Source organism: Pleuronectes platessa, chromosome 14, assembly GCF_947347685.1.
Source record: "Pleuronectes platessa chromosome 14, fPlePla1.1, whole genome shotgun sequence".
NCBI classification, from domain to species: Eukaryota; Metazoa; Chordata; class Actinopteri; order Pleuronectiformes; family Pleuronectidae; genus Pleuronectes; species Pleuronectes platessa.
The window spans coordinates 25,055,579-25,078,098 of NC_070639.1; the positions used below are offsets into that span (position 1 = coordinate 25,055,579).

Sequence of the window (22,520 nt, forward strand, 5' to 3'; positions counted from 1 at the left end):
GTTTGTGGCAGTAATGCACCTGGACGTTGGTTCCAGCCCCAATACACAGAAGAAGAAGAAGTGTGTGGATGTGGTTTGGATCATGTTCACTACACGGTCTTACAGATCAGTTAAAACACTAATTCCATTTCATTTTTTATTCATAATAAATTAAATCCATACACAAAAGTTATGTCATCTGTATGTGAATCATACTGTTAAATGAACTTTTAGTTCAGTGAGGACGCCCCCCAGTGGCAGAACCTACTAACTGCACGTCCCTCACCAATCTGTTATAGAGGGTGCTCTTCTTCTCTGAGTGAGTCCTCCTGTTCACAGAAGATCTTTGGAGCGGTCCGCCTCCTCGCTCTACGCGGTGGGAGTGAGAGGTCTGAGTGAGAGACGATCTTCGGTGCCGGTGCTCTCAGCTGATTCAGGAACATCCTCCGGGACCGGATCTGCTGTTACCGTAGCCGCTGTTACCGGACTGTTACCGGGCTGTTACCGGGCTGTTACCGGACACTTCCCCTGGACCCGGCCCTCTACCGGCCGCTGCTGCCGTCTCTCGCCCCGGGTTGAGACGCTGTTCGCGGGGGGAGACAATGTCCTGATTCACTCATCGAGCGATGAGAGGCTCGAGTCCGGAGGGGACCGGACCGGCGGAGGCCCAGTTGACTGCGGGCGGCCGAGCCGCGCTCCTCGGGCCGGACGGAGGATGGAGCTCGGCCGGGTCCTCGTCCTGTCCCTGCTGGCTGTGACCGTGAGCTGCTCCGGGACCTGCCAGCACCGAGTCCCCGCTCCGGACCAGGTGAGACCTGCTCCGCTAGCTTAGCTCCACCCGGGCTCCGCTGGCCGCCGGGTCGCTGCTCCGCGAAGTGAACCCGAGGGACATGTTCGTGTTTCAGTGAAAGAACCGAGCCTGTTCTGGTGCCGTTAGCATTCAGGCTAACATGCTAACAGGAAGACGCTGTCTCTTTAACGGCCATCTTCAGCCCCTGTTTCCCTAGCAACAACGGAGAGAACACTTCCGGGGAGATCCTTTCAAAATAAACTTTGTAAACACATTTGTTGTGTATGAAGTTTCTGATTGAAAACCTCTAACTTAACAAACTTTACAGTCATCACTGATGTTTCTGTGTTTAAAGTGTACATGTATATAAATGTACAGTTTGTATTCAGTGTGTATTGTTGAACCTTCTACGATTGAAAGGTTGTAATATCCAGAAGTCATATCTCTGTGAATCTCTCTGTCGACCCAGGTCGTCCACCATGTTTACCTGAAGCCTGAGCGCTTGACCAAGAGAAGCTCTCCTGACGACCTTCAGCTGAAGATCAAGATCATCTACGACTACAGCGTTGACCAGTGAGTCCTGCATCTCCGCTGAAGCCACATGACAGTACACAGGACACCAGAGACACATGTGGGACAGTAACCGATCTACAGACCCCATTAAACCTGCTGCAGCAGGAGAGTTTGCATTTCCCCTGTGACCCCAGTGGGATGTCTTCTGTCTTCTGTCTCCAGCTCATGTCCTCTTTCTGTCCACAGGCTTCCTGCAGACAAGAGGAGACTGGTGAAGGTGAGCCACGCCGGAGATCTTGGAGGTTTTCGCTTCTCAAACTCTTTCCTTCGTCACACGTGTTGATTCATTCTGTCCCTTCGAGCTTTTGGCTTCTAGTCCGACAGAACAGGAATATGAAGAGTAATATTAACAATAGAAGTAGCAATGGAGGTTAAAATAAATACTGTTCACTTGTGATGTCATACAGATACTGTGTAAGTGCACGTTGACTCAGTATTGTGATCGGATGTATAACTGTGTGTGTGTGTCCTCAGGATCAGCTGTTTCCTCAGGCCATCGACTTCCTGCAGAGGGTGTTCAGTGTGAGGCAGAGGGCGGGGCCTGTGCTGCTCAGCAGGTACGAGCCCACACGCAACAACCAATCAAAGGGAGAGATTTGTGCTTCATTAGCAAGTGTCAGTGTAAACAGACTCGTTCCACTGAATCTGTGTTTGATTATGGGATGTAGCTCCAGTGAGTAGGTGGCTGTTCTGACTTAACGTGTGATTTCTCTGTGGCGTCTCAAGACAATGTTCCACCAACCAGTACCTGAGGAAGAGAGATGACCCTCATCGCTACTGCCAGGACGCCTGTGCAGACGTGACCCGGTGCGGCCCCGTCGTGGTGCCACAGCACCACCTGCAGGTCAGATGAGGGACAATGTGACAAGAGGCGTATACAAAAGTCTCAGTGTCTGTTCGTCCAGATAAAACAGAGGCTCTAAAGTCTCAGTAGTTTGGACGCCAGGTGCAAACGAAGCAGCAGAGACACGTTTCAACTGGAACGTAGTCGTGTGGATGAACCTAAGAGATTGCACACATGCTAGCAGCTGAGTGAGTCTGTGCTGAGGAGCTTTGATGCTAATTCTAATTGCATTAATTGTCATTATCCTTGATACTGTTCCTTTATTGCGTAGATATGGTGAAGAGGGGGGAGGACAGAAAGGACAGAGAGGCAGCTGGGGAGATAGACAGAAGGAGGCGAAGGAGGAGGAGGAGTTAAAGAAGGAAACAACAATGACAGGAGCTCATAAAGTTTCCTTTGTCTATCCCCTCTTAGCAATGTAAAGTGTGCAGTGAGTCTGGGAAGTCCTGTGGCCCCTCCGGCCCCCCCGACGGCCCCGGGGTGGAGGGGTCTGACTTCGTGTTGTACGTCAGCGGCGTCACCACCGAGCGCTGCGGACAGGAGAACATCGTGGCCTACGCTGCCTACTGCCAGCTGGAGGCGGAGCTGGACAGGTGAGGGGGGGGGTTCCTCGACTTAGACTTTTGTTCCAGTCGGTAAATCGTTTCTGTTTGAGGATGTTTCTAAGTGTGTGTGTGTGTGTGTGTGTGTGTGTGTGTGTGTGTGTGTGTGTGTGTGTGTGTGTGTGTGTGTGTGTGTGTGTGTGTGTGTGTGTGTGTGTGTGTGTCAGACCTATAGCAGGCTACGCCAACCTGTGTCCTGCCATGACCTCGTCTCAGCCTCAGGAGTTCGAGGGGATGCTCTCCACCGTCAAACACGAGATCATTCACGCTCTGGTCAGTGCAGACGCACTTCTCTCTTTTTGAATCTGATGTGATGTGTGTAAGTGAAGAACCAGATGTTAACACGTTGGTTTCTTAACGCTGACTGACCTTTAATAAGATGTTTTTAATGACTAATAGACACAACATGCTCCTAAAGAGCAGCTGGGGAATAACAACCTGAGCTCTTACTCTAGAAGAACTGTAGTACAACATGACCACATTAACCTTCTACTTGAGTTAAAGTAAGCACCTGCCATGTGACCTGCCGGCTCTGATCTCATCAGGTGATCAGTTTACCTCATGTTGTCGTTTTTTTTATATATAAAAACCATGCACATACAGAGTAGAATAGAGAATACACATATATGCAGGGCAGTAATGTGAGAAGTACCTGAGTACCTGAGGACGTAAACAGAGCCACTGAACTTCCTCCTCTGTCCACCAGGGGTTCTCAGCCGGTCTGTTCGCCTTCTACCACGACGACGAGGGCAAACCTCTGACCCCCCGCTTCGCCAGCGGCCTGCCGGCCTTCAACGAGAGGTGAGGACCCACGAGTCCACCTCTCGTCCTGTTGAGAGTCGTCCTACAGCTGCTGCTAACTTCAAACCTGTGTGTCTCTGTGTGTGTGTCTGTGTGTGTCTGTGTGTGTCTGTGTGTGTTGGACTCAGCCTGGGCTTGTACCAGTGGAGCGAGGCGGTGATCAGGACAGTGAGCAGACTGTGGGACATCAGAGGAGGAGTGATGGTGCGACACCAGGTCCACGTCCTGGTCACTCCCCGTGTTGTGGTGAGAATCACATTGTGTGACTTGTTCCCACTGACGCTCGGGTTCAGTTGTGTTTCCAGCTGATGTGAGTTTGTCTCTGTGGCCGCAGGCGGAGGCGAGGAGACATTTTAACTGTCCCATCCTGGAAGGGATGGAGCTGGAGAACCAGGGTGGAACTGGGACTGAGCTGAACCACTGGGAGAAGAGGCTCCTGGAGGTGAACACCTTGTCTCTGTGGTCGGCAACATTTCAGCTCTCTCTCCTTTTGTCTTTACCATCTTCTCGCTCTCCCTCAGAACGAGGCCATGACGGGCTCCCACACCCAGAACCGTGTGTTTTCTCGGCTGACGCTGGCCATCATGGAGGACAGCGGCTGGTACCGGGCCAACTACAGCCTGGCTCAGAGGCTGGACTGGGGCCGCGGCCTCGGCTGTGACTTTGTCATGAAGAGCTGCAAGTTCTGGATGGACAGACAGAGACAAAGGTGACGACAGGACAAGTTTTCACAGCATCAAACCCACTCCAGTCCTTTAACTCAGTCTGTTGAAGCCCAGTGTATCGCACACGGAAATCCCAGCTGTGCTTTATGAATCCAAACATGTAATAAAAACCTGATTCATAGGTTTGATGTTTGTGTTTGTGGCTGCAGACGTCACGCTGTGTCTCCGTTCTGTGACACGGTCCGAGCGTCTCCTCTGCAGCTCACCTGCAGACAGGACCAGCTCGCTGTGGCCGTGTGTAACCTGCAGAGGTACGAGCAGGAGCTGCCGCTGGACTACCAGGTACACACACACACACACACACACACACACACACACACACACACACACAGCTTGATGACAGACAGTAGAACAGTGGTGAAACACAGTGTGTGTGTGTGTACAGTATTTTGAGCAGATCCCTGACGTGGCTCCCGATCAGCTGTCGTTCTTCGGGGGGGCGGTGGAGATCGCTGACTTCTGTCCGTTCAGTCAGGAGTTCAGTTGGCACCTGAGTGGAGAGTACCAGAGGAACTCGTACTGCCGCGTGTCGGAGAACCAGCCAGGTACCGACAGCTCCACCAGGGAGACTCAGTTGAAGCTGTGGCCCAGTTCTTCTCTCACCACCGTGTGTTTTCAGACTGGTGGAGGAACTACGGAGCGGAGCAGTACGGACCGGACTCTGTGTGTCTGAACCAGAAGTCGGCCTTCGTCATGGAGCAGTGCACGAGGAAGATGACGTACCCGGACTGGGGCTCCGGATGCTACAAGGTGCTGGAGACAGTCACATGTTCATCACAGTTTTTAACCAAAGTCCACATTTCACAGTAAAATCAGTTTCACCAACAGTTTATTTAACAAATCATCATAACTGGACTTTTTATTTCTAACAGAAGCACATGAGAGATGTTTGGAAAAGTTCAGGTCTGTTAAATAATCCTGATTGAAATAAAGTTTATGTCCTTAGACACGCCCTCATCTGAAGGTCCTTTTCTGATTGGTCCAAACCAAGTGAGACAGTCTGACACATTCACACGAGGTCATTTCATTTCATCGATGTGAGAAAAGAAACAGTGATGACTCGAATTTTTTTTTCAGGTTGTCCGTCTTATTCTTGTTCACATGAAATCTTAAGATCATCATGAGGGAGTTTCTTCACATTTAATACAGATGTTTGCTGGGACTGATTAGATGTCACTGGTGAAGCTGGTTGGTGGAGACAAACCAGTACAGGGAAGAAAGATTCATCTCTAGTATGTGTGTGTGTGTGTGTGTGTGTGTGTTGTGTGTTGTGTGTGTGTGTGCGCTGCAGGTGTGGTGCTCGGCTCAGGGCCTGACGGTGCTGGTTCAGGACCGATCCTTCCTCTGCGTGCGTACAGCTCAGCTGCTGAGCGTCAGCGTCCGAGTCCACGGCTGGGTTTACAACGGCGTCCTCGTCTGTCCCGCCTGCTCCGACTTCTGTGACGACTGCCCCCCCCCCAACCAGCTCCCGCCCGTCAACGCCTCCAGGAGCGACCCCATTGGTCAGTGTGGCTTCTCCTCTCCTCACACCAGCTGAAAGTTTCCTCGAGCAGCCTTTGAGTGATGTCTTTATTAAATCATAATTTAATACCAAGACACAAACATTGAGATGTTTTGTCGTAAGAAGTTTGGTAGAAAACACACGTTTGAATTATTGTTAAAGTCCAAGCAGCTGAGACGCGTCATCGGACGAACACAAGAGAGAAGAGATGAAGAGGATGTGGTAGTTTGTCTCGTTTTTCTTAGACTGAGTGAATCTGGAGAGTGAAGTTTGTTCTGTTGTTGTTTCAGACCCGTGCTCCAGTTCTCCAGGTCTGGCCATCACTCTGTGGCTCCTGCTGCTCAACCTGCTCCCCCTAGTGGCTGGACTGCTGCTGTGCCACTGCAGCTGATTAACACTGAGGCAGCTGTTCCCTCATCCTTTCATTCTTTATCCGTTTCTTTTTCTCCATCATTCCTCCCTCTGGACATCTTTCAGTCCCTCTTCTCCGAAGCGAGAGGAAGACGTTCCTCCCTCGGTCACACGTCTCTGTGCTGAAGCTCCGGTTCTGTTTCTCTTCAGGTTCATTTCTTCTGCTCGACACTTGCTGTTCGTTTAGTTTTGGTCCCAAATCAGAAGTAACGACCAATTCACTCCAAGAAGCTCCACTTCAGCTCCAGGTCCTCGTGCTTCAGAAAATGATGTTTAAGCTTCACGTGCGTGGAGTCGCTGAAGATCAGGAGGCTCCGGCTCCAGTCCCCACAAACCAGGAGGACATGGACACGTTTGGACTGAGGGACTCACCGGAGTTTAGGTGTGAAACAGTCACACGTGTTCTTTCTGAAGCTTAAAGAACTTCTTGTTCTTCTAAATGGAACAATAGGAGTTTACTGACCCCTGGTGGCAGCAAGAGATAACGTTTCTTTTTCAATTTACATGATCTTATAGCCAGACAACGCGTTCTGTATTAATATTTATACAACACTTTGGTGTCTTTTAGAGCCGGGTGGGGTGAAGGAGGCCCACCAGGATCCCAGCCTCCTCCTGATGAGTCACATGAGACTAAATCTGTCTCTACTTTTGCTAATAAAGACAAACGGGATCAATCTGTGGCAGCTCAGTGGAGACCGGACGGCTGCCGGTGATCCGTCAGCTGTGATTTATTTTAAACGTCGTACAAAGACAACAGCAATGCTTCTTAGGTCCTGTCGAGGATTTTATTTTACTTTGAAAAAGAACAAACCAAAATTATGTAATTTAATGTTTGTACAATGTAGGTTTGTCCAGATCATGTTTGTTTAAAGAATCTGATGTGAATGAAAGCTAAAGTGTGATCTGTGTGAGGGAGGTCGACTCCTTGGCTGTAAACAAAGATGAAGACACGTCTCCACTTCCTCCCGTAAGAATGAAGCTCAAACATCTCAGAGACAAACGCTGCCACCTTGTGGTGATAACGTCATTTACACTCAGTCAGTGCAGTATAGTGATTGTGCAGCCGTGGTGTTGAGGTCCCGCCCACACATGCTCTCAATCAATCAGGAGTCAGTCTCAGCTGTCAATCATGACGTCTCAGCCTGTTTTTATATGATCAAATAACTTGAACAAACATCAGAGAGACAAGAACGACAGAAACCATCTATTTAACGTCCACTTTGATTTTCCTTAATCAGGTCCATGTCCCATCTGCTAACATGGATGAGGAGGGTTTCTGGGAATGTGCTGTAGCCAGCCACCAGGGGGCGATGGAGACTTTAGAGTCGTCATGTCTTTCCTCTTTATTTACTGGTTACGACTAAGCTGAAGTTCAGGTCTTAACGTGATTGGATGAAAACTGTGAGATTTCTGAGATCTGCTCTAATGTGAAGATGAGCGTCGATCAAACAGATTTTAAAACATTAGTTTGATGTTTACAGTTTATGATTCATGTGTCAGTCGTCTGCAGTAGATTCACCTCGTGTTTTTTATTTATAGGAGAAATTCACCTGAAACTGTTTTTATTTATTCTTCTGTCTTGAAAGTTTCCATGTGATGAAGATTTTAGATTCAGCTTTGGTAGAAGTTTTATTAAAACCCCAGATGTTTATTCAGGCCGTTCTGAGACTCCTTCAGTGGATCTCTGTCTTAATTCTGTTCCTGCTAATCCTAACCCTCTGTTTTTTAGGAAAGGGCTTTTAAGACAAATCACAAAAAATAAATGAAGTCTGTAACCCAGAGATTAGTTTTTGTCTTAAAAAAAAACAACATATTTATAAAAATATTTGTATATCGGTTTAGAAACACACTGAAGTCCTGACATGTTCCCCATGTGTTCCTCACATGTTCCTCAGAAATGGATTTAAAGTGACAGCGTCGACCGTTTGTTCTCAGCCGCTCGTCATCAAGAGAAGCTGCTGATTTGAAATCTTCTGTTAAATAAGATCCAGTCATCTGAAGAGTTAACAGAAACATTTATTAATGATTCTAATCAGTGGAACACAAAATACAAATTGTTCAGCAGACTGAACAAAGTCATTATTCACATAGGAAACAGGATTTCAGTCAACGTATGATTAAATCCTAACTGGTGTGGGGACTCGGTCCGTCCTCCAGTGCCTGTGAGGGACGAGCCTCCTGTGGGTTGGACTCTCTGATCCACAGGAAGCCCACCTGTGTCCCGAAGTCGGGTCCGTCTCTGACGTGGGAGAAGAAGAGTTCAGGGTGACAGGAAGTGCAGGGCGTGACACAGGGCCTGTCCGTCACCGAGTCGTCATGTATGTGTTCAGGCAGGATCCCGCCTCTCTGGAGGAGGAGTCTGAGGCAGGAAGTAAGATTCAGTGAACAGCTCACAACATTCACCTCTAATCTGACCTGACACTCCAGTAATCTGACCTAATCCACATCTAATCTGACCTCACTCCAGTGATCTGACCTCACACTCCAGTAATCTGACCTCACACTCCAGTGATCTGACCTCACACTCCAGTGATCTGACCTCACACTCCAGTAATCTGACCTCACACTCCAGTGATCTGACCTCACACTCCAGTGATCTGACCTCACACTCCAGTAATCTGACCCAACACTCCAGTAATCTGACCTCACCCTCCAGTGATCTGACCTAACACTCCAGTAATCTGACCTCACGCTCCAGTAATCTGACCCAACACTCCAGTAATCTGACCTCACACTCCAGTAATCTGACCCAACACTCCAGTAATCTGACCTCACACTCCAGTAATCTGACCCAACACTCCAGTAATCTGACCTCACACTCCAGTGATCTGACCTAACACTCCAGTAATCTGACCTCACACTCTAGTAATCCGACCTCACACTCTAGTAATCCGACCTCACACTCCAGTAATCTGACCTAACACTCCAGTAATCTGACCTCACACTCCAGTAATCTGACCTCACACTCTAGTAATCCGACCTCACAATCTAGTAATCCGACCTCACACTCCAGTAATCTGACCTCACACTCTAGTAATCCGACCTCACACTCCAGTAATCTGACCTCACACTCCAGTGATCTGACCTCACACTCCAGTAATCTGACCTCACACTCTAGTAATCTGACCTCACACTCTAGTAATCCGACCTCACACTCCAGTAATCCGACCTCACACTCCAGTGATCTGACCTCACACTCCAGTAATCTGACCTCACACTCTAGTAATCCGACCTCACACTCCAGTAATCTGACCTCACACTCCAGTGATCTGACCTCACACTCCAGTAATCTGACCTCACACTCTAGTAATCCGACCTCACACTCCAGTAATCTGACCTCACACTCCAGTGATCTGACCTCACACTCCAGTAATCTGACCTCACACTCTAGTAATCTGACCTCACACTCTAGTAATCCGACCTCACACTCCAGTAATCCGACCTCACACTCCAGTGATCTGACCTCACACTCCAGTAATCTGACCTCACACTCCAGTGATCTGACCTCACACTCCAGTAATCTGACCTAACACTCCAGTAATCCGACCTCCCACTCTAATCTGACCTCACACTCCAGTAATCTGACCTCACACTCCAGTGATCTGACCTAACCCTCCAGTAATCTGACCTCCCACTCTAATCCGACCTCCCACTCTAATCTGACCTAACACTCCAGTAATCCGACCTCCCACTCTAATCTGACCTCACACTCGACCCGGCGCTCGGTCGTACTCACCTGGTGGCGAGGCGGATGTTGACGTGTGGTCTGTCCAGCCCCGGGTCAGGGACACATTCAGGATGGATGCTGATGAAGTCCAGCGCCTGCTGCCTCTCCAGGGTGAAGCAGCACCCCCCCACCGACGGTCCCACCGCCACCACGATGTCGTTGACCCGACAACCGAACTCCTTCACCATGGCCTGCACTGTTGCCATGGCAACCCCCATCAGAGTCCCTTTCCAACCTGGACGACGAGAAGAAAATGATCAAGACAATAACATCACACCGACAACAATAATAATAATAATATTACTGACAGATTATTTTATATTGTATCAAGTCAGTGAAACATCGGACATAAAGCACCAAAATTACAGCAGTGACCTCATGGTGGCGCTGAAACTGACACATCTATGTTTTGGTTAATAATCTAATACCCTTATGTAAATGATCTCTTGTCATAACTACACACGCTGTGTTGTGCTGCTAGACCACAAAGCTAACTTTGAGTGATCAAATATAAATATATTCTGCCTCTAGGGGGCGCTACAAGCTCAAAAACACAACTCGAGGCTTTAATGACATTATAGACCTGAGACAAATGATTGTTCACTAAAAACAAATCCTTTCTTCAGGAACACGTTTATGAAGTTTACGCTGACGATACAACCGGTTTGTGTGTAGAGTTAACGTGTTGGTCACGACAACTTCTGACCACACAACAAGAAACTAATCAGGTGCCTCTCCAGCGCCCCCCGCAGGCAGAACATCAGAGACACGACTGAAATGTTCACCTGCGTGAGCGGCTCCAATGACCTTTGACACAGGATCAGCAAACAGGAGGGGCATGCAGTCGGCTCCCGGAGCGGCTAACACCACCCCCGTCTGATTGGTCACCATCCCGTCGTAGCTCTCGGGCTCGGCGCTGCCCACGACCCACACGTCGCTGCCGTGGTCGACCTGCAGGAGACTCGGTGATTCAGATCAACGTGCAGCCTTCGCCCTGATCATGTGACGTGTGAAGACTCAGCTACCTGCACCAGGCGGAGTGGAAGTGGGTGGAACCCGGCGTGGAGGCCCAATCGGCGTCTGTTTTCCATCACCACGGCGACGGGGTCCCGCCTCCTGCTGCTGCTGAACAGATTCAAGGAGGACAGGGTCGGGAGGTCGGACACGCCCCCTCTGCGGGTACTGAACCCATGACCGAAGACGTCTGACGGACAGAGAGCCGCGGATTCACGTTAATTCAGTAATAAAACACACGATGAGTTATAGTTTGTTTAATAAACTGACCTGGGATCAGCGATGACGTCAGCACCGTCATCTGTCCCTTCAGAGCAGGAAGCTGCTGCAGAAACTTCCACTCCTCCTCCTGCTCCTCTTCCTCCTCCTCCTCCCCTTCTTTTCCTTCTCTTTCTTTCAAGCCTTCAGCAGGTGGGTCCGTGTGGGCGGAGCTTGTGCAGCTCTGGCAGGTGAGGTTGTCCTGTGACGTCACTCTGTACTGGAACGTGTACACGGCCGTGAACAGCAGCTTCAGATATCGAGGCAGCGCGTCGCGGCCACGCGGGCTCGTGTGCACTGTCACGGAAGTCACGCGCAGCTCGTCCACAATCTTTTTGAGCCGGAACAAACTTTCCGCGGTGGAGCCGCTCGCGAGCACCTGCGCGCTCCCGCACCAGCTCGGAAGCGCGTGTCCCTTCTCGCGGTAACGTTTCGTGCACAACACAAACACGTGCGAGTCCGGGGACGAGCCGGCGACGAGTGTGTGACAGCAGCCGTGCACGAGGTCCAGCAGGACGACGTGAGACATGGTGTCTCTCCGCTGACACAGAGAGAGAGAGAGACAGACAGAGAGAGACAGACAGAGAGAGACAGACAGAGAGAGAGACAGAGAGACAGAGAGACAGACAGAGAGAGAGAGAGAGACAGACAGAGAGAGAGAGAGAGAGAAAGACAGGAAGTAGTAGATGAAGAAGTATTAAAAGTGAATCGAGTCAATAACAAACCTTGATCTTCTGACTCCAAACTTCCTGTTTTAACTTCAGCTGAGGCGGAACTTCTCGATGACGTCACTATGTCAGCTCCGCCCACACTGGAAGCTCCTCAGGTGAAGGTCCTCGATATAAAGATTTATAATTAATATAAATCAGAGGGATTTCAAATAAAAAAATGTAATGGGTGCTTGAAAAAATACACTAAGCATTATCATTGAAGTGATATTTAACTTTGAGTTCACTTCAGTTGATGTTTTTACTTCTACTCTTATTAGTTATTGATTCTAATGTTCCAGCTCATTGACCCTGTTGGCAGTAACGTCTCTCCACCACCAGCAGGGGGCCTCACATGACCAGTTCACCAGACTTAAGTCACACTTCTGTCATTGAGGAAGAACTTGACACTTTCTAAACAAACAACACACAGACACACAAAAATCATGACCATACATATGACATGAGGAACAACCAGCGACCACCTGATGATGACTGAGCCCAGAGTTTGGCCTCACAGGCAGGATGAGAGGAGACGCCTGCAGACAAACTCAGGGTGGAAACATGTCTCTTACATGTATGTGGGTATTTGGAGTCATGTGATCATGTCAGATGCACCAGGTCATGTGACAAACATCATGTGTTTCATTTTGCTGCAGCCTCAGAGGATGTGTTTGTGTTTTCCTGCCACAGCTGTCCTCTGGGACGACCCTCCGCCAGCTCTGCAGCCAAGGTTACTGCTGCTGCTGCTTGAAGCTGCTGCTGCTAATCCTCCACTGGAACATGTTCAGACATGAACTGAACGTGTTCCTGTTGTTGTGAATGAGTCGGACCCGACAACCTGCTGAGAGTTCATGTGTTAAATCTTCTTGAGAGTCCTCATGTCCTCATGTCCTCATGTCCTCAGGGCTCAGTGGATTTTATTATGTAACGTCACCAAGTCGAACAAGTCACACAGGTGGACCAACAAAACTCAACTTGTCTACTTTCACGTGTTCCACTCCTGAAAACCACCAATGATTATAATGGAGACTTGGAGCATCACCTTCTACACTGAGGTCAAAGGTCAGTCTGACCTGGTTGAGTCAGCCTGTTTGCGTTCACACAGGAACACCTGAAGCCTCAGTAACAGGAGGTTTGTGATTTTAATATCGTATAATGTTGTATTTGTAGGATCAATAACTGGAACAACCGTCAGGATCATGGTGACGTGTTCGGGCCTGGATCCAGAAGAGGGCAGTGGGGGGGCAATGTTCTGGATCATTTGAATCACATTGATTTCATTCGCCTCCGTCCCGATTTCTTGATTTTCTGAGTTTCTGGTTGGACACAGTTTAAATTATTCTCAGGCTGAAATTCAATTCAAATTGATCTTTAATTGAATGATCTGAAAGTATGGGTCGATCCCACTCAGGTTCGGGGGGGAGTCTCCAGAAGTTCAGTTTGTTCTTCTGCTGAAACAAACCGGCTGTTGAACTTGTTCTGTAACATATTTCAAATGAACTGTATCATAAACATAATCCTCAGTGTTTGACTGCAGCGTCGTCTGTTCACCTCTTCCTCATTGGAGCTCCTCCCCTGCATGTGTGTGGCACGTAATAAATGTGGCAATTGTAATAATAACTATTATTATTAAACCCCGGCTCGGTCTAATGTCCAAAGTGACGCCTTCTTTAAAACTCTCCACACTTAGTGTGAAAACTAATTTCTAACTTTATATCAAACTTTATTAGCTTTGTTATCAAATATGTTTTGCGACTCCAACCAATTTTATTTGGGGGAAGAGGGGGCAAAGTAAGAAAGTAAAGGTGGCCGACCCCTGCTATAGACCTTGTTGGTAGGGATATCTAATGGACAACCTAAGTACTGCAAGCTGGACTATTTTACAGTTTTAGACACAACACAGGGTCCCTGGGCCTGAGAAGAGAAGAAAGGATTTAATGAGGCTATTAAATGTGACTAAAACTAGACTAAAACTAAGAAGTATAAAAATGACTAAATGTGACTAAAACTAAAATGCATTTTCGTCAAAAGACTAAATCAAAAATAGCTGCCAAAATTAACACTGCACCAGTGACGTGTTGTGCAGCTGATTCGTTTGTGTTACATGTTAACAACACAACACTCTATCATCCGATCACATGACTGTTGCCATAGAGACATGAAACCTCAGAGACAATGATTAATTGTTTCAGTTTAAAGATCAAAAAGGAAAAGTGTTTTATTTAGTTCTATGCTATAACCACTTAATCCTCTGCCCCCCCCTCTCTGTCTCCTGTCACTCCCTCACTCTCTATCACTCTCTCTCTGTGTTTCCCTCCCTCCCCCACCTCTCTCTCTATCTCTGTCTCTCTCTATCTCTGTCTCTCTCTCTCTGTGTGTCTCTCTCTCTCTCCCCCCCTCTCTCTCTCTATATCTCACTCTCACATTCTCTCTCTCTCTCTCTCTCTCTCTATCTCTGTCTCTCTCTCTCTGTGTCTCTCTCTCTCCCCCCCCCCCTCTCTCTCTCTCTTTATCTCTCTCCCTCCTCCCTCTCTCTCTCTCTGCCCCCCCACCACTTCTCTCTATCTCTCTCCTCCCCCCCTCTCTCGGTGACGCGCCTCCGGGTTCAGTCCTCCCCCGGTGCTCGGTGTCTGATCGGAGAGAGAGAACCGGAGAGCGAGGATCAGCTCCACCTTCACCGACCACCGGAGCTCCATCACCGGCCTGAGTCCGGAGCTGCAGCCCGACGCTCCTCCGTCTCCTCCGGTAAGAAGCGATTTATTTCCCCGAGAGCCTCCATCACACGAGCACGCACAAACGCACGCGCACACACACATGGCGCACAGACACAATGAAGCTTCATGTGAAGGAGTCTCTGTTTAAGTTAATGTTATGCGGCTGTGTGGGGGGGGGGGTAAGGACACACGCACGCGCTTCTGTCCAACAGTTCAAAGTGTCACAACCGCCGTCGGAGTGGTTCCGTAGTAAAAGAATAAATCAGGAGCGAGAGATGAAGAGTTTTATTCTTCTTCTGTTTTAAATTTAAATCCAATAAAACTAAAGTGTGAGACTGAGCTGATGCAGGAGATGTGTGATGTCTGCAGAGAGGAGGAGGAAGAGGAGGAGGAAGAGGAGGAGGAGGAGGAGGACGGGTGATGATGATGGAGGAGGAGGAGGAGGAGGAGGAGGAGGGGGTTGCTGGTGGTGATGGAGAAGAGGATGATGTCCTTCCTATCCCGTCACCTTGACAACCCCTCAGCTGTTGGTCATGTTCAGATTTGATGCTCTGGATCATTATATCAATAAACTAGATCTACATCACAGACTCTGAACCTTTCCTCTGAAAGTCTGAAGCTTCATGTGTTTGTTCACATTGTAATTTGCTGGGGGGGGGGGGGGGGTCTTCTTCTATTGTTTAATGCTCTACTTCCTGTGATTGGTCCAAAAGTTCAAACTCTCCAACAAAGTGTTTTGACTCTGGAACAGAACCTGGTTCAGATTGATCCAGACCCAGAACTCCTCTTCTGGTCTGAGGAACCGTTCACACCTGATGTTCGGGTTCAGACTGAGCTGAAGAGTCTGAAGCTCTGAACCACAGAGTCACTGACTCTGGTGCTGATGTGACAATCAGAGTCAGAACTGATGAATCTGTATCTTCATCACCAACAAACATCCATCAACTTCAACTTCAACTAATCAATGAATAGTTTGAGCTCAGCTGATCATCGAGCAGAAACACTGACTCCACTATTCTTCAGCATCTACATCATCATCATCATCATCTTCATCATCATCATCATCATCTTCATCTTCATCATCGTCTTCATCATCTTCATCTTCATCACCGTCGTCGTTGTCAGCGACAGCCTCTGTTGTCTGGAGGGAAACAGACTGTCGTTGTGGTTTCACTGCAGCAGCTCCCCCGGTGGCTCCGCCCACTGGCTCCGCCCACTGGCTCCTGCCGAGGTCATGTGGCCGAGGGGTCGTCTGCGGCGGCTGCAGAGCGGAACCTGCCATCTTTGCTGCAGGCCTGCGCGGTGGTTGGTGGAGAATCGGGCTGATGAGCTGCACCGGAAAGAGAGAGAGCGACTTCCTGTCTCCTGCTGCTGTGCTGATGTTTAGTGTGTTTGTTGCATTGAGTGAAGAGAAGCAGCCGTTAGCTCCTGTAATGAGATCATCCTTGGTCCTCGTGTCTTTCTCCCATCCTGCCTCCTCACTGACGTTCACTGACCCCACGCTGCAGCTCAACCAGGACGACGTGAGTGTGAGTCAGGTCTCCATCACGTTGTGGGGACAGAAACCTCCCATTTATAAAAACACACTTTGGGTTTGAAGAGTGAAGCCGATGCTGAAGTAACATAATGTTGTTATATTATAATTATATTATAATAAATATCATTCATTTAGAGTCAAACAGAGCATAAAGCCGTGAGTGCTGCTCATTGTTAAACTGTCAGAATGAAACACAAACCTCAGAGTTCTCAGACTGAAACGAGAGCAGTTTACACAAGTCTCTGATTCAGAGGCTGGACACACAGTGTGACAGGCACCTCCTCGGGGGGGGGGGGGGGGGGGTGAGAGTCACCAGCTGTGTGTTGATGGCCGACGCTCTGTCTCCTCACAGCTGCTTCTCCTTCTCCGTCACACGAATCAGACGTGAGAGACGTCCCATTAAAAACCGTCTCCGAGTCCCAGTGAAGCTTCTCCAGGAACCACTGGGATTACTTCATTAATCGATCTGGTGTCAACCAATCAAGACTCACAACACCACACACGTGTGTCTTCATAGAGATGTGAGGACATGAAACCCAACGTAGAACAGACCTGAGCAGACAAAACGTCCTCACAAGCATAGACATGTTATAAACACACACACAGTAGATCAGTGGAGACTCATCAGTGTGGAGGAGGAGGCAGGAGAAGAGCTTCCTAATGCACACAATGGTGTGTGTGTGTGTGTGTGCGTGTGTCTGTGTGTGTGTGTGCGTGTGTCTGTGTGTCTGTGTGTGTGTGTCTGTGTGTGTGTGTGTGTGCGTGTGTCTGTGTGTGTGTGTCTGTGTGTGTGTGTCTGAGCGTGCAGTGATGTGGGGTCTTTTTCTGGCTGCACATCAAGCAAATCTGGTTTGTGCTGAGGAGAGCAGCAGGAAATAGGATTTACTTCATGTGAGTGTGTGTGTCTGTGTGTGTGTGTGTCTGTGTGTGTGCGTGTGTTTTAGCAGCACACACACAAACGTCGGCCCTCATTGACAAAAGCTCTGGAATGTCCTCGTGTTTCCAAGTGGACGTCTTCGTCTTCTACGTGTACGGCTCCTCTTCTTCATCCTGAGATATTTGTGTTCTTCCAGTTTCACGTCACGTGTTCTCACAGAGCCTCTAGAACATGTCTAGAACATGTCAGGAACATGTCAGGAACATGTCAGGAACACCAGAGTGCGATGCTCTGGTACAGCAGTCAGACTCTGGTGTGACGCTGCCTCCAAACGGTTTGAATCAGCCCTGAGCTTCAGGTTTTCAGTCCAGTGTGTAAAAGGTGGTGCGAGTGTTGCTCCCATGTGAGCGTGTCCTTCATGGTGCCGCTCTGTGGGCTCCAGAGCAGCTCAATGTCGACTGAAGTCAGTGATTCACAAGCTCAGATTAAAGATCTGCAGCCTGACGAGCTGAGCTGCTCCAACGTTGTGACCAATCATTAAATAATAACACAATGGATTGTGTAACTTGTTGTAATATTTCTGGATTCACTCTTCATCACTGTCAGGCTGTCATTGAAAGGTCGTGTGTGTGTGTCGGGGTTAACGGAGGTGTGGTAGATAAGCACCAGCTCTTGATCTTCCCATTAGGCTCCTGAAGCAAAAAGACATGACTCCCATTCCCCACACCCTCCCCCATTCATCACACACACAAACACACACATTGAATGATGCTGGTGGACAGTGAAGCTGAAGATGTGTGTGTGTGATTGTGTGTTCAGGTTCTGTTGTCATGACAAGCGCCTGCTAACCTCTGATCTCTGAGCAGATTTATGAACGTTTACTGATGATGTCAGAGACGATGAAGATGATGATGATGAGCGGGGTGTGGACGTGTGAGGGATCAGATCAGCTTCCTGTTTCCACTGTGCTGGTTTCCCTCGCTGCTGGGTCCTCGTCTCTGCACCACGCCCTCGGCCCTGGCCTCAGTGTGACAGGCTGGGCCGTGGAGGACAGTGAGGGATGAGGGTTTATTAAAGAGCAGACTGCTCTGCACAAAGAAGACGGATCATTACACCGTCCCACAGTGGGGACAAAGCAGGGAACAAGATGCCTGCAGCCAGAGGCTCCGTCCCACCTCCGTCTCTGCTGCTCATCAACACAGCAGCTGGAACTGGAGCTGACTCTGAGTCAGTGGAACCGTCTGATACTGACCAGCATTAGAACACTTGACTGGTCTGTCAGGGCAGCTCAGACCTGCTGTAGTTCACCTGCCTCTCTGCATCACAACAGCGTGTGCACGTTTAATGTGCACGTTTAATGTGCACGTTTAATGTGCACGTTTAATGTCCCCACTCACTCAGCTCTGCATCGATCTGTGTCTAAAATCTAAAGCAGAGTCAGAGCCGATGAAATTAAAACACGTCCAGGTTTCACTACGCTGCTCCAACAACATTAGACTGAATATTAATGATACGGACGACATGACAGCAGTGCAGCCACATGCTCAAGACCGCCCCCTGGTGCCTGGCTGCAGTACAGGTCATAAACCTCCTCCATGTTGGTAGATGGGACATGGAACAAACTAATAGTAGACATTAAATAAATGTTTGTCAGAGATGTTTCTGTCATTTCAGGTCGTTCTTATCTCACTGATGTTTGTTCAAGTGTTTCTGATCAGTTTGTTTTTTGATGATATAAAAACAGGCGTAGACTGACTCCTGATTGGTTGAAAGTGTTAATGGGCGGGACCTTGATACCACGCAAACAATCTGTTTAAAAACGTGTGGTCGGGACGTCAGCTCTGTCTCACATGTCCACAAACCACTGGTTGTCGGTTTAGTAAATTCAGTTTAAAGGTGTAGTGTGTAGAATTTAGTGACATATAGTGGTGAAGTTGAATATTGCAGCTGAATACCCCTCACATCACCCTCCCCTTTTGAACATTAAAGAGAAGAGAGTCGAGGGCTGAAGACAAGAGACGTTTCCTGTGGACATGCAGAGACAGTGAAGGACAGGGACATGTTATTGGCTGCGTATACACATGAGGCTGTAGTGTGTGTGTGTGTGTGTGTGTGTGTGTGTGTGTGTGTGTGTGTGTGTGTGTGTGTGTGTGTGCAGAGTGTGACAGTAATGGCTGCTGAGAGCGTCTTCTGCTCCGCTGCGTTCACTGACAGAAGACGCTATTGGACAGCTTCCTGTCCCCTGCAGCCACACTACACCTCCCAGAATTCAGCTGTGCAGCTGCCTGCCGGGCAGCGGGGGGGTGCAGGGTGTTTGTAGCGTCCACTTAATGGACTGGTCCTGCAGACAGAGACTCACAGTATCGTCACATCAGAGGTCGCTGTGTTTGCAGCTGCTTCCCTGACATGAAGCATGAAACATCTGTATCGCCCCCTGGTGGCTGGCTCCAGGTCATAAGCCCCGCCTCCTCCATGTTAGCAGATGGGAGCCAACTTAAAGATCTAAGATGTTCAATCATTTTTCTCAGAGATGCTTTCAGGTGTAAAACGATGTGAGATGTCATGAGACGGACTCGTGTGTATCAGCAGGACCTGGTCACTGTGGCTCACACCATCACTGCACAGACAAGATGGCAGCAGCTGTTCTAGTTATTTAACACAATATCTGTGAAAAGCTGATTCTAAACCAGATCGTGTCCTCGGCCGAGCTGCTCCTGAAACAGTGTTTTCTGTCTTTTTTTTTGAATAGTGTGTTTTTCTTCAGAGTTGAAATCTGACCCGTGGTGGACGCTGGTGATGAGCTGGTTAACGTTGCTCTCTTGTGTCTCTGTGGCGTTGTGGAGACGTCAGATCTCATCCGTCAACCTTTCCATGTGAGGAGGAAAGAGGCTGCAGGGGATGAAACAGAGAACTCAAAGGTTAAATGAGCCACATCTCTTCTCCTCCTGTGTTCGTGTCCTCCAGTGGGAGAGAGGCTCTGTCTGTGGTTTGTAGAGCGAGGATAAGTCACAGAGCAGCAACACAAAGTCCAACGTTATTATCAAGTGCAAGCAGCTAAACCACGATGCTCTGAGAGAAGCTAGCTGCGGTGTAAGCTAAGCTAGCTGGAGTGGGGACAGGAACAGCTTTAATCTAACTTTAGCAACACATTATTAGCTTTAGAGGTAGCCAGGTCAGAGCTTAATACACAATTATTATTATTGATGTAATTTGGTATCAGGCCTCTCACACAGTTTCACTATCAAGTTTTTCATTAGTTTTTAGGCAGCAGAAAAACCCAGTTTCATTCTTCATAGTTTCTCTGCTGTTTGAGTTCAGAGGTTTTTGTTTCCACTTCTTCACTGAACTTTCTTCATGGATGACGAGGTTCTGCTGCATAAGAGGGAAATCAACTTCCCATGTGAGACCACAGAGACTCAGCGTCACTGAGGTTCAGCTCATCACTCGTCTCAGTTGGAATCAGAATCTGGTTCCTCCATCCAGAGCGGCTCAGTGAAGATGCGTCTTCATCTCATCCCACAAGTCTTTGAGTTATCAGGCTGCTTAGCAACAAGAGAGGACCATCATGTAGTTTCCTAATTGGTCGATCGATTCTGTGTTTGTGCTCCGATGAAACATCACAGGTCGTTTGAGACGGAGCTCAGATCAGCAGAGTCTGGAAACATGAGCAGGGGGGGGGGGGGGGGGGGTGCGTGTATCTGTGTGTGTGTGTGTGTGTGTGTGTGTGTGTGTGTGTGTGTTTGTGACCCACAGACAAACACCTGTACATCTGTCTGCCTGCGGCCATGGTAACAGTCTCACTCATCCTGGTTACCACGGTTACTTGTTTCACTCCACTGATCTTCACTCTGAGGTGTGATCATGTGATCATGTGGTCACGTGATCATGTGATCATGTGGTCACGTGATCATGTGACCTGACCTGTCTTCTGTCACAGCTGCTGGGATCACATCTCACTTCCTGCCACAATCTGCCTGAGCAGACGAGTCGTGTGTGGTGAAACATTTTAAATATACATATAAGTTATGATGATTTTCACACTGCACATGTAGTGGACATGTAGTGGACATGTAGTGGACATGTAGTGGACATGTAGTGCACATGTAGTGCACATGTAGTGGACATGTAGTGGACATGTAGTGCACATGTAGTGGACATGTAGTGCAAATGTAGTGCACATGTAGTGGACATGTAGTGGACATGTAGTGGACATGTAGTGCACATGTAGTGGACATGTAGTGCACATGTAGTGGACATGTAGTGCACATGTAGTGGACATGTAGTGCACATGTTGTGGTGTCCTGTCATTTTAGTTTGTTATTTTCAGTCGTCTGTGTGTTTTCTATTTCCTGTTTTATTTTGTAGCCTTGCTCTCACTGTCTTGTTTCAGCTTCTCGGTGTCTCACTTCCTGTCTGTGATTGTGATCTCCAATCCTCATGTGTTTCACCTGGTGTAATTGCCCCGGCCTTCCTGCTGTGTATTTAAGCCTCTGTTTCCCTTTGTCTGGTGTCGGGTTGTACTCGTTGTTTTCTCCACACGTCGTGAGAGATGGTTTGTTTGTTCCTGCTGTTTCGACCAGCTTCTCCTGCTTCCTCCTTCCTTGTTCTCCGTGCGCCTTGTCGCCAGTGTAACTTTTGTTAGTATTCCTGTTTTGTTTTTGTCTTATTTAAGACCTTTTTGTATATTAAATCCCCTTTTGTTATAACCTCTGCATCCTGGGTCCATCTCCTCCTTCAAACCGTAACACATGTAGTGGACATGTGAGACAAGTAAAACAGTGAGAAGAGGAAAGTACTTCAATATGTCCCAGGAAACTTTCACACTGACAAAAGAATGTGGAAGAGCACCGAACCAAAGTCTGGACTTTTGGACCAATCACAGGAAGTAGAGACAGAATTAAACAGTAGAAGAAGAAAAAGCTTCAGTCTTCACCTCCGACGATATAATGTTTGAACCACGAGGACGTTCATTTGGTGCATTTGAACTAGTGGAGTACTGTAGTACTGTAGAGTACTGGAGTACTGTAGTACTGTAGATTACTATGGAGTACTGGAGTACTGTAGTAGTGTGGAGTACTGTGTAGTACTGTAGAGTACTATGGAGTACTGTAGTACTGTGGAGCACTGTGGAATACTGGTGTACTGTAGTACTGTGGAGTACAGTGGAATACTGTAGTACTGTGGAGTACAGTGGAATACTGTAGTACTGTGGAGTACTGTGCCTGAAGGTGCTGATGTTGCTAGTAATATCATCATGATGTTACCATGGCAACCAGATCAAGCTCTTTGTTCATATCCTCCATTCCAACAGAACGACTACAACCCCCCCAACTGACAACACAACTGGAAAACTAACACAAACCAAACACCACAACTAAACAGATCAAGTGAAACAATGGAACAGACTCATGAAGCTTGTTTCAGACTCTGAGTGTTTTCACACCCGAACTCAGGGCT

At 48.3% G+C, this 22,520-nt stretch overlaps 2 protein-coding genes across 2 annotated transcripts; one reads left to right on the forward strand and one right to left on the reverse strand.

Annotated features, from left to right (window-relative positions):
* Positions 1-682: 682 nt before the first annotated feature.
* Positions 683-8,005, forward strand: lmln (leishmanolysin-like (metallopeptidase M8 family)). The gene is made up of 16 exons (XM_053440377.1): positions 683-787; positions 1,239-1,342; positions 1,529-1,559; positions 1,817-1,899; positions 2,069-2,186; positions 2,601-2,779; positions 2,956-3,061; positions 3,495-3,589; positions 3,718-3,835; positions 3,924-4,031; positions 4,111-4,298; positions 4,464-4,596; positions 4,700-4,859; positions 4,934-5,064; positions 5,606-5,816; positions 6,106-8,005. Exons 1-16 carry the CDS (start codon positions 695-697, stop codon positions 6,204-6,206), a joined length of 1,959 nt encoding a protein of 652 aa, XP_053296352.1. The 5' UTR covers positions 683-694; the 3' UTR covers positions 6,207-8,005.
* Positions 8,006-8,222: 217 nt separating this feature from the next.
* Positions 8,223-12,028, reverse strand: lacc1 (laccase (multicopper oxidoreductase) domain containing 1). Its single transcript, XM_053440378.1, has 5 exons — positions 11,238-12,028; positions 10,979-11,157; positions 10,739-10,904; positions 9,963-10,188; positions 8,223-8,585 (listed from the first exon to the last, which is right to left on the reverse strand). The coding sequence occupies exons 1-5, from the start codon at positions 11,752-11,754 to the stop codon at positions 8,351-8,353; spliced, it is 1,323 nt and encodes a 440-aa protein (XP_053296353.1). The 5' UTR covers positions 11,755-12,028; the 3' UTR covers positions 8,223-8,350.
* Positions 12,029-22,520: the final 10,492 nt, after the last annotated feature.

What these genes read in the sequence shown, in the direction of transcription:
- lacc1 (XM_053440378.1), bottom strand. Translation starts at nt 11,754, where the DNA reads ATGTCTCACGTCGTCCTGCTGGACCTCGTGCACGGCTGCTGTCACACA. An exon ending in GACGTCATCGCTGATCCCAG is followed by an intron (nt 11,158 to 11,237) that starts GTCAGTTTATTA and finishes TCTGTCCGTCAG; the next exon opens with ACGTCTTCGGTCATGGGTTC. An exon ending in AACATCCGCCTCGCCACCAG is followed by an intron (nt 8,586 to 9,962) that starts GTGAGTACGACC and finishes TTCCTGCCTCAG; the next exon opens with ACTCCTCCTCCAGAGAGGCG.
- lmln (XM_053440377.1), top strand. Translation starts at nt 695, where the DNA reads ATGGAGCTCGGCCGGGTCCTCGTCCTGTCCCTGCTGGCTGTGACCGTG. An exon ending in GGGCCTGTGCTGCTCAGCAG is followed by an intron (nt 1,900 to 2,068) that starts GTACGAGCCCAC and finishes TGGCGTCTCAAG; the next exon opens with ACAATGTTCCACCAACCAGT. An exon ending in CTCCAGGAGCGACCCCATTG is followed by an intron (nt 5,817 to 6,105) that starts GTCAGTGTGGCT and finishes TTGTTGTTTCAG; the next exon opens with ACCCGTGCTCCAGTTCTCCA.